Genomic DNA, 12,004 nt, shown 5'->3' with positions numbered 1-12,004 from the left:
TTTTGTTTTAAGTACTGGGGTCTGGAGGTCAGGACTTATTTGGCTTCAGATTTTAGGTGAAGAATAAAGGGATCTATGAACCAGTATTTGGCAGACCGTGTTAACAAGGAAGCAGAGTTTTCCAGTGTAAGTCTCATCCACAGGTTGTGGCCATTTTTTCAAGGTCACATTTAGTTCAGAAAGAATTTGGCTAACATTATGCTAAGAACCTTTCCAGTCACCCATACATAATTGGGATGCTTAATTAAGTGACATGCTTAATATGCAAACCCAACACATTCAGAAATGTTTCAGCTGAACTAGATTGTAAGATGACAATTTGCTTATTAGAGCAAATAAAATATTTTGATCCATTTTTATAAGTCTTACACTAACTCTTAAGTTTCATTTGAAGGGAGACATGATCTTTGCATTGTCTCTTAACTTTTTAACCTTTTCAATGAGGTACATTTAGAAGTTTAATGTAAGGGCATAATTTATTTCTTAAAACATGTGAAGTCATTAGCAACCTATGTTAGTATAATATCTAAATACTTTCAGCTTGTACCATTTTGACTCATTTCAACTTTGATAATTTCCCCTCTTTCATCTCAGAATATATAACCCTGTCTTTACCCTGTATGTCTTGGTACACAGAGCTACATATCATTTGTGCTTAATTCAGCTAATGAGAAAATAAATAAGGGTAAATGAAAGCCTTATTTTGTGCATCACTGTGGGAATTTTGGTTCTGTCAGTATAGTAAATATTGAGAAGAAAAAAAAGAGAAAAATCTCTCAACCAGAGTTGACTATGTCTCCTTTTTTCACTCTTGAAGAGTTTAATTGATAGACTACAGTTTTCACTGGGACACTCATTTTAAACCAGCTGTTCCTTTTGGTAGGTGCATAATGTACTATATAATGTACTGTATTTTTTAGACCTAACAGACTTTTATTTGCCTTCTCACCAGAAAACATCTGAGATAAACATCTCCCTCCCCTCCTCTATCACATCTAAATTATGGTCTCTCATTAGAATATGTGCGTGAATAAAAGTATATATCTAGTGGAAACTGTCTCCTTAAACTTACCACTTAACTTGCAAAGGTATATATATATGAAAGTTATCCATAGACTTAAATCTGATGCTGTTTTTACCTGCTTAAACATTGATAAAGTGGCATAATCTTCTAAAAATTTTATGTACTCAGTTAATCTCTATTCATCTTTGTCAGTGAATTCCTAAAGTAGCTTGCAGTAACAAAGAAATGCAATGTAACAGTAACAAAAGTGATAAAGGAGGAATAAAGGAAATGTGTAACTTAGAATATTTCACTTAAAAGTGGAGAAATTCTACATATTCTAAACAAGGCCATGGAGCAGTCTACGTATAACATGTAATTGACATTTGTTGTAGGAGAAATTAATTTTCTATTTAATAAAATATTTTTAATTTTTAGTAGCCCCAAATGTTTTATTTTGGATGAGTTTATGTAATGTGGATTTAGAGGTGATAGTATTGGCTTATTTGTAATGTTAGAAATCCCTCAGAAGTGCACTTGTGCTTTCCTATGAATATAATTACCATTTGTGTTTAGTACATATGGAAGTAGAATGCTCAGTCAGTTGCCTTCCCCCCACCCCTACATATCCATCCTTATATCTGTATTTTGCCAATTTCAGATGGCAGTGTCCTAGATAGTAAGTCAGAAAATGCTTAAAATTTTCAGGATATTACATAAATATGATACATAGGATTTTAGAGTAATGTTGATTTGATGGTTATTTATGTCATAAACATTTAAATGTAAGGAAAACACTCACAAATCATTTTAAGAATTTAAAAAACAGTTAATTTAACCATGGTGAAACGGCTAATGAACTCTAAAGAATGCAAAGATAGAAAACTTGTTTAAGCCTTGCTTATATACCAGTGTTCTTGCCTGGAGAATCCCAGGGAAGGGGGAGCCTGGTGGGCTTCCGTCTATGGGGTCACACAGAGTCGGACACGACTGAAGTGACTTAGCAGCAGCAGCATATACCAAATCAGTCAGACTAGGAATAAGATATAAGGTAACATAATTTGTATAAGGTGAAACCTGACTGAAAACTTGCATTGTATTATTGCATTCATAAAACTTTTATTACCAAGTACATTTGTTATCAGTTACACATAATGTACTTTTGTTTGCAGACAGAGATAATTTAAGTGAAAGCATTCCATATGCTAAAAAGTGGTAAGAAATATGGCAAGCTTCTCATCACATGATAGACTTTATAGAAGGTATCTATATACGTGTTAAACTGCCTACGATATGTGATCTAGCTACCTACTTATCTGTCTGTTTATCTGGATTGGCAGCCCTTTTAAAAGTTAACTTCTCTTTCTCTGTTCTTTCATTTCAGTTTGATTCCTTGTTATTTGGAGACAGTATGAGGCAAATGATTACTGGAACAAAAGGCTTTTTTGTATATAGATTTTTTTTCCCCCAAACTATTTTCTAACCGTTTCTTTTTGTTTATCAAAGAACAATTAAGTAAATTGTCCATTAAATTTTTAAACAGCTCGACACCTATTGGATCAGTTAATTTTATAGCATACATTTCAGAAAGCCTTATTATGATATTTTCAAGTGCAGTAATCTAAAGGTATGAGAGTATGTTCTAAAAAATTCAGGAACATTTTTTTAAAATCACTTTTGAATTCCTTTCTGTTATTCCATGGTCCTTTCTCTTCATGTTACAAAATGACATAATCTGTATTTCAAGATAGCAAAGGATAGAAAATACTTTTTCTGTAGTATGAAATATGAAGTATGTTTTTCTTTTTTTTGAGAGAGGAATTAATTCACCCTGAATTTCTTTTTTTTTCTTCTAAGTTTGTTTTCGTTATTAATTTCTCCTTTCTTTATGACATAAAGTGCCAAACTCAAAAGGTTTGAACTGTGTTAAAAATGACTCAGGATAAATTGTGAACGATGTCTATGATTCTTTATTTCTCTTTTCAAAGACAGATGTTGTTCTAAGAATTTGTTCAAAAGCAGTGTTTATATAAATACTTGTTTTTATTTACAGTAAAAATGAATTGTTTTTTTTTAGGAAAGAAAGTGATTGCTTTTTCAAAGTTTACAAACTTGGCAAGTTGACAAGTTGTCTGATTACTGATTAGTATAAGAAATGTCTTCAAAGAGTGTTACTACCATCCAGTTGAGCAGATGGATACCTCAGGCTTCTGTGTAGGAGGACTCCTTGTTCACTTCTTTTGCAACCTTTACCTTTACCTGTCTCTCCACAGACTTTCTCTCAGACTTTCTCCCTGCTTTTTCCTTACTTTGCATTTTCCTTGCTTCATTTTTCTGTTCTATTTCTTTCTTACTCTCCTCATATTCTTTTTAGCTCTTTAATTTTCACAACTTTGAAGGGGAAGTAAATGGTAGAAAGGACATTTTGAGCAAAATACCTTTTTTTCAAATTAATGAATAACCATTGAGTAATCTTTATATTTCTGGACTTCCTGGTATAAGTTTAGTTAGCTTGAAATGAGAAAATGCTTAAAGGATAAGATATAATATTAAGCTTAAGATCCTTTCTTTGAGAGGACCTATTTGTGTAGCTATTTTCTGGGGGTATATAAGTAAATAAACAAATATCCTACATTAGTTACTATATGCACTCATGTAGTAATATGTATTACTGTGTATATTTTTCTACTACTATGTATTATATATATAGATATAAAATTTGAAGATGGTGGTTCTATTTTATGAGTAAGTACACTACACATACATTCTTTTTACTAGCTTTGATAATTAATATTTAAATGTGTATTTTTCCAGTTGTTTAATCATTATTCAGTTCAGTTCAGTTCAGTCACTCAGTTGTGTCCGACTCCTTGTGACCCCATGAATCACAGCATGCCAGGCCTCCCTGTCCATCACCAACTCCCAAAGTTCACTCAAACTCATGTCCATAGAGTCGGTGATGCCATCCAGCCATCTCATTCTCTGTCGTCCCCTTCTCCTCCCACCCCCAATCTTTCCCAGCATCAGGGTCTTTTCCAGTAAGTCAACTCTTTGCATGAGGTGGCCAAAGTATTGGAGTTTCAGCTTTAGCATCAGTCCTTCCAATGAACACCCAGGATTGATCTCCTTTAGAATAGACTGGTTGGATCTCCTTGCAGTCCAAGGGACTCTCAAGAGTCTTCTCCAGCACCACAGTTCAAAAGCATTAATTCTTTGGCAATCAGCTTTCTTTATAGTCCAACTCTCACATCCATACATGACCACTGGAAAAACCATAGCCTTGACTAGACGGACCTTGGTTGGCAAAGTAATGTCTCTGCTTTTTAATATACTATCTAGATTGGTCATAACTTTCCTTCCAAGGAGTAAGCATCTTTTAATTTCCTGGCTGCAATCAGCATCCACAGTGATTTTGGAGCCCAATACATCTATCTTAATCGTACCAGTAAACTATTTCAAAAGGTTTTTAACTTGTAGCACTGTGCCATTGGTAAGATTTTCAATTATGAAGTATTGAGAAAACTGACATGTTATTATTTATTTCTATCTATGCTAGTCAAAGCAACACATCTTAGCATAATACATAAGAGGTATGGAATATAACGGTGGAATCTGATAATATCTGATGCCTTGGATACCCAGTGTCTAAATACTGTGGTACCTTAATGCCATTGTTAAATAGTTAAATAATATAACAAATATTCTATAAAATTGATTGGTCATCATTAATAAAGGATTTGGTAGGGATGCCATAGAGCTCTGAAGTCGGTTAACATTTGGTAACATCCACTCTTTCTCCTTCTGTCTCCATCAAGGTGCCTGTGTCTGTGGCCATGATGACTCCCCAGGTGATCACCCCTCAGCAAATGCAGCAAATCCTTCAGCAGCAAGTCCTGTCTCCTCAGCAACTCCAAGCCCTTCTCCAGCAGCAGCAGGCAGTCATGCTGCAGCAGGTAATGTGGGTTACCTACTTTGGAATGCTAGCACCTGTGTTGACAGTGCCATGGGTGTAAATGACAAATTCTTTCTCCACTGGAAAGGACAACTTGCCTGTATCCTGGAATATAAATGTAGCATTGTAATTGCAGAACTGCTTAGGAAAATTTAAACCCCTTAGTCTTTTTAAAGTCTTTAACATCTAGAGTAAGAGCCAAAGGAAGTGTCATTTCAACATGAGATAAATCAATATTTAAATATTTAAATGCTTAGGTGCATTGGATTTGTAGACTTGCCTGCAAAAGTGCAAGGAGACCTACAGGTAATTGTTTTTTTTTTAAATTTCTAACCTTCCAATACTCCTTTTAGTTCACATAAGGATGAAAGTGATACCAACCTTCTATTACAATGGAGAAAGTAACATCTCAAATTTTCCTTTCCAAAATTCATTTGGAATTTAGGAATAGAGGTATCTACTTATAACAAAGTTGAGCAGCTGATCCACCAATTCATGAGATTTATCCTTTTCAAATAACAAAAAAACTAATGTTCCTAATGTATATATATTATTGGAGCCTCAAGTTTATATGAAGTGGACTTTATGTCATAGACTTAATTTTTCATAGAGAAAATAATGTGCTTTACCAAAATTCTTATAGATTTAGTTACTTTGCTATGTTCTGTGATAGTGACCACAGACCAACTGCTTATATTTGTAACTCTGATGTTCTGTCCATCTGATGGATTACAGTTTTTTCCTGGTAAGAACTGGTCACCCTGATCTAAGTCTGTAGTTGGTTCTTATAAATGGTAGAGTAGACGGCAGATATAATAATCTAGGTTATTCATTTGGCTCTAGCACTTTAGAATACAGATTTTTCTATACCCCTTCATTTAGGATATTTTGGACTCTGAATTGCAAAGTTTCAGAACTGGCTTGGGGGGGAAAAATGTATGTAGATCTGTCTCCTGGAATCCAGTGCATATCGGTTGTTGTTCTTGTGAGATGAATCTTAATGGAGACTCTACCCTATACCAGTGTAGAAGAGTTTAGGAGGTTTATAATACATGCAACTTTTGCCTTTATTTATTAAAGTCAAAATGGTTTATTCAGCAACAACTACAAGAGTTTTACAAGAAACAGCAAGAGCAGTTACATCTTCAGCTTTTGCAGCAGCAGCAACAGCAGCAGCAGCAGCAGCAGCAACAGCAACAGCAGCAGCAGCAGCAACAGCAGCAGCAGCAACAACAGCAGCAGCAACAGCAGCAGCCGCAGCAACAGCATCCTGGAAAGCAAGCAAAAGAGGTAGGATCCGGCCAGCTCATCCACGCAGAGGAGCGCGAGGTTGGGAAGGGCACAGAGAGGCCAGGGCAGTCTTTGATCTTCCTATCACCAAGCTCTTGCTGTCAAAGATGCACTATTATACATTTGTATTGAGCTTAATAGCAGTGACAGTGGAACTCTCCTGTTCTCCTTTTTTGTAGTATGGGACTTGAGGGTTATAATCCAATGCTGCTGTCATCTAATGTTCACTAATGAATCACAGTCTACAAAGAGCAAGCTGTGTGGTGAACAAAGTACTGATTATCTTGTATGCACGGAGAATCTAAGTTGGTGAGGGAACCTTATTTTTCTCAGTGGCGCAGCTCAGAGAACATGCATGCAAATTGAGCAAGTTGTTGGGGGTTGTTGGGGGGAAAACGGAGAAAGTGGTTGGGCACAGATTTCAAAGTCACAGGCCCCTGATTAATGACTGCTACTGTAGGTTTGGAGTGGCGAGTAGAAAGTTCCAGTTTGATATGCTCATAAATCAAACTGACAAGCTGGCTTCTCAGGCCTAGCTTGCACTTGTCAGCAAACTGCATCAAATATAAACATAATACAAACAAAACATGTTGAAGTAGTTAAATTGATCAGCAGGTATCAGAGCTGTTGTCTTCAAGCTGCCCATTATGCAAACGTACAGGAAACAGTTTTGACCCCCCGAGGCTTTGTTTCTGTTTGGATTTGTGAATAGAATTTCAGACAGCCATCAACTATAGAATAGAAATTGCTCCCTTATTTCTCCGGAGGCTTTGGGCAATCCACATGACTTGCTCCATTATGCAGTCTGTTTTCCAGTGAGTGCATCAGAAGTTTCTCTTTTTCCCAAACTAAAAAGGAAAGGTCTTCCACAGCAGCTTGTCTTTCTCTGAAGTGTGACTGCCTTCTCATACCCTCCTGAGTCCAAAAGGAGTCTGGTTTGTCTTGTAATGCCTCACAAAATTGGAACGTATACTTTTCCTTATAATAAGGGCACTTTTTTGGGCCTTGAACATAATTCTGCCATTAATATATTCCAGTAAGAGAGAAGAGGAAGAGAGGGAGCTAACAGGCCTGTCCTATGAAGGCTACATCCCAGTTTGCTAATAGATCACTAGAGACCACGGTCATGGACTTCTGCAGATCAAACTTACTGAGTTGGAAAAAAAATAAAAAGTGCTGTTGAAGTTGACTGTTTCCATCAAGTGTCATTCTTTGAGTATAAATAAATTTATTATCATCTGAAATAAGCCCATTTAAAAAGTCCGAACCATTGTGACACACTTTCTCTAGACCTTGTTCCATCCTCTTTTCTCTGCTGCTGTGTTAATATTTAAAAGAAAAGCAACTGAAAATCTTGAACTTACTCACATTCTTCCCTTGAACTTTGATGATGAGATGACCATTCACAGATGCACCAGGGCAATGAAACGAGTGTGTTTTTTTTCTATACGAGAACTGTTTGCACAGACTCTGCCTTTGGTTCACTGGGTTGGGTTTTCTGACACCAGCAGCAGCAGCAGCAGTTGGCAGCCCAGCAGCTTGTCTTCCAGCAGCAGCTTCTACAGATGCAACAACTCCAGCAGCAGCAGCATCTGCTCAGCCTTCAGCGTCAGGGACTCATCTCGATCCCACCTGGCCAGGCGGCACTTCCAGTCCAGTCGCTGCCTCAAGGTACATACAAAACATGGTGCACATGTCATTTCTAAGCTTGCATTTCCATCACTGGTGGCCTGTCTACATTATACCTTGAGAAATTTTTTATGACCTTCATGTTTATTATTAAAACATGATTGTTATGAAAACAAAAACACAGTGACTTAAAACCTTTGCGGGGCAGCAAAAGCAGTTCTAAGAGGGAAGTTTACAGCAACACAGTTTTACCTCAGAAAACAAAAAATTTCAAACAACCTAATCTTACAAGTAAAGCAGCTGAACAAAGGAGAACAAGCAAAACCCAAAGTTAATAGAAGTTTTGAGTATGTGATTAACATGCACATAATACTATATATAAAATAGATAATAAAAACCTACTGTATAGCATAGGGACGAGCCTGGTAGGCTGCAGTCCGTGGGGTCGCTAAGGGTCAGACACGACTGAGCGACTTCACTTTCACTTTTCACTTTCACACATTGGAGAAGGAAATGGCAACCCACTCCAGTGTTCTTGCCTGGAGAATCCCAGGGACGGGGGAGCCTGGTAGTCTTCTGTCTATGGGGTCACACAGAGTTGGACATGACTGAAGTGACGCAGCAGCAGCAGCAGCATAGCATAGGGAACTCTGCTCATATTCTGTAATAATCTATATGGGGAAGGAATCTGGAAGAGAATAGATGCAGGTATATGTGTAACTTGGAGGAGGAAATGGCAACCCACTCCAGTGTTCTTGCCTGGAGAATGCCAGGGACGGAGGAGCCTGGTGGGCTGCCGTCTGTGGGGTCACACGAGTCGGACACGACTGAAGCGACTTAGCAGCAGCAGCAGCAGCAGCATATGTATAACTAAGTTACTTTGCTGAGTACCTGAAACTGACAACATTGTAATTCAACTATACCCTTTTATAAAATAAAAATTGAAAAAACATGATTGTTAACATGGTTGCATGCCTCTTTGTCTTGAGACAGAGATTTTGTTACACACTGCTTTTTAAGTGTGTGGTAAACTGCTTTCAAGTGCTTTATTAGATATTAAATGTGCATTTATTTGTTTTACCGAAGAAAATATGCAACAGCACAATTCAAGCTATTAAATATATACTGAAGATCTGCAGGGAATTGGATTAGTGAAAAGGCTAACAACACTCTATTTAACATAAGTGAGCTGATAGGAGTTTTGGTGAACAACTGCTAGGAAAAAGATAGACACTCCTAATCTTCACACTCAAATCCCTCCATATAAAAGGGAGGCTTTATGTATCCTACAGAGAATATTCCAATATGCTTGGGGGACCTCCTCATACATCCTGGACCATATTGATCCTCCTTTCTCTAAAATGATGTTGCTATAATTGTGAATTATAACCTTAAAAAGTTGTCAATTGTATTCTTGTTTTCCTGATAAGAAAAACTTGGATGTACTTTAATAATTCAATAACACAATACCATACAAATATACAACTGTATGCATTCATTATTGTACTCAACTTTGGGGAAATGGAAAGGGTTCTAAGTAAAAAAATAGAATAGTAAACAAAATGGTTCTTTGTGTGCTAAAATTCTCAATACTGGTAAAATTCATATATCATCTATAAATATAATGGAAAGCATATTCTAATTTCCATTAGGATTTTGTTGGAATAAGCTTTAATCCAAATGAACTTTAATTCAAATCATTTATGCTTGTTCCAGTGGAGCTCACATTGTAGTAATACTAGATATGCATTTTTCTGCTTCTATAGGAGACACTGAAGAAAATAAAAATGATTAAGTATACAAAAAAATTATAATTAGGCGATGTAGTGCTGGAGAAGACTCTTGAGAGTCCCTTGGACTGCAAGGAGATCCAACCAGTCCATTCTAAAGGAGATCAATCCTGGGTGTTCATTGGAAGGACTGATGCTGAGGCTGAAACTGCAATACTTTGGCCACCTCATGCAACAAGTTGACTCACTCGAAAGGACTCTGATGCTGGGAAAGGTTGGGGGCGGGAGGAGAAGGGGATGACAGAGAATGAGATGGCTGGATGGCATCACCGACTCTATGGACATGAGTTTGAGTGAACTTTGGGAGTTGGTGATGGACAGGGAGGTCTGGCGTGCTGTGATTCATGGGGTCGCAGAGAGTCGGACACAACTGAGCGGCTGAACTGAACTGAACTGAACATGGAAACTTGCATTCAGTTCAGTTCAGTTGCTCAGTTGTGTCCGACTCTTTGCAACTGCATGAATTGCTGCACGCCAGGCCTCCCTGTCCATCACCAACTCTCGGAGTTCACTTAACCTCATGTCCATCGAGTCAGTAATGCCATCCAGCCATCTCATCCTCTGTCGTCCCCTTCTCCTCCTGCCCCCAATCCCTCCCAGCATCAGAGTCTTTTCCAGTGAGTCAACTCGTCGCATGAGGTGGCCAAAGTATTGCAGTTTCAGCTTTAGCATCAGTCCTTCCAATGAACACCCAGGACTGATCTCCTTTAGAATGGACTGGTTGTATCTCCTTGCAGTCCAAGGGACTCACAAGAGTCTTCTCCAGCACCACAGTTCAAAAGCATCAACTCTTCAGCACTCAGCTTTCTTCACAGTCCAACTCTCACATCCATACATGACCACTGGAAATTGTAGTAATACTCGCTATGCATTCTGCCTTTGTAGGAGACACTAAAGAAAATAAAAAATGATTCAGTAAACAAAAAAATTAAAATTAGGTGAGTAACATAGAAACTTACATTACCACATGTCAAATAGATAGCCAATGGGATTTGCTGTATGGCTCAGAAAACTCAAACAGGGGTTCTGTATCAACCTAGAGGGGTGAGATGGGGCGGGAGACGGGAGGGAGGTTCAAAAGGGAGGGAATATATGTTTACCTATGTCTGATTCATGTTGAGGTTTGACAGAAAACAATAAAATTCTGTGAAGCAATTATCCTTCAATAAAAAATATTTTAAAAAGAAAAAAATGAACCTTTTAAATATTCAGCTTTTTGTTTTGTGCACATTAAGTTAAAAATACCAGGGTAGATGTTTTTCTCTTTATTTATCAAATTACTATCTCCATGGCTTAATTTCCCCAGAATTTCTCTTTCATTTGACTTTGCTGCTGCTGCTGCTGCTAAGTCGCTTCAGTCATGTCTGACTCTGTGTGACCCCATAGACGGCAGCCCACCAGGCTCCACCATCCCTGGGATTCTAGATCCTCTAATCCACCCGATTGCATCACTCTGAAGAAATCAAGAGAGATAAAGTTTAAATTGTGAAAGAAAAAAAAAGCAGTAAAACCATTTTTTCTGTGTCATTCCAAAAAGAATTTGAATAAACCAGCATGATTTTATTTGAGTAAAACCATTCAAACATTTCAAAAATGTTTAAAATGCCCATAGAAACAAAATGTAACTTATAGAAAATATATTTGTTGAACTGCATTCTTTCAAATCAAGCATACAAATATCTTGTGAACAAGGAAATTCATTATGATATAACCATTCTAATAGTTTTTAAATGACAACTTTCTCTTATTCCTGAGCTTTTTTTTGATAGAATTATCTCCTTTGTTTTTCTTCTGTGTGTTTTTTTCCAGTTTTATTGAGATATAATTTATATACAGCACTGTATAAATTTAAGGTATGCAGCATAGTGATTTAACTTACATACATCATGAAAAGATTGACTTACAACCCTGAGTTAGTCCCTGATGTTACACAATGTAATGATTCACTATTTCTCTACTATATAAAGTGATTGATCACCACTTACTTTTCTTCCATTTGTATCTCCACAAAATACATGAGAAATAAAACACACTGAATGGAAAATACTGAGGGAAAAGAAGTAAAACTGGAAACATTTGAGCAACCTTGGTTTGAGCAGAAAATGGATTTAAACAATTTTTTAGTTGAAATATAGTTGACTTACACTGTTGTGATAGTTTAAAGTGTTAAGAGATTCATAAATATATACACAAAAATATATAGAGAAAGAATATATACATACACATATATTCAGAGTCTTTTCTCACATAGGTTATTAAAAAGTATTGACTGTAGTTTGCTGTGCTATATTGTAAGTCCTTGTTGGTTATCTATTTTATGTATAGTAATGTGTATGTATA

The 12,004-nt window shown here is 36.9% G+C and overlaps 1 protein-coding gene across 2 annotated transcripts in view; it reads left to right on the top strand.

Moving 5' to 3' along the window:
• The window catches only part of FOXP2 (forkhead box P2), a 341,699-nt gene that overhangs the window by 253,365 nt on the left and 76,330 nt on the right, over positions 1-12,004 (top strand). For both annotated transcript variants that reach the window (XM_088834526.1, XM_055420840.2), the window contains exons 5-7: positions 4,819-4,956; positions 6,054-6,245; positions 7,754-7,916. In XM_088834526.1, the coding sequence (XP_088690652.1) occupies positions 4,819-4,956; positions 6,054-6,245; positions 7,754-7,916 (493 nt within the window). The remainder of the gene's footprint in view (positions 1-4,818; positions 4,957-6,053; positions 6,246-7,753; positions 7,917-12,004) is intronic.

Source organism: Moschus berezovskii, chromosome 3 (assembly GCF_049115385.1).
Source record: "Moschus berezovskii isolate FMDL1 chromosome 3, NW_MosBer_1.0, whole genome shotgun sequence".
Taxonomy (NCBI): Eukaryota; Metazoa; Chordata; class Mammalia; order Artiodactyla; family Moschidae; genus Moschus; species Moschus berezovskii.
Note: the sequence above shows the minus strand (reverse complement) of the source record. Positions and strands in the feature narration are given on the sequence as shown.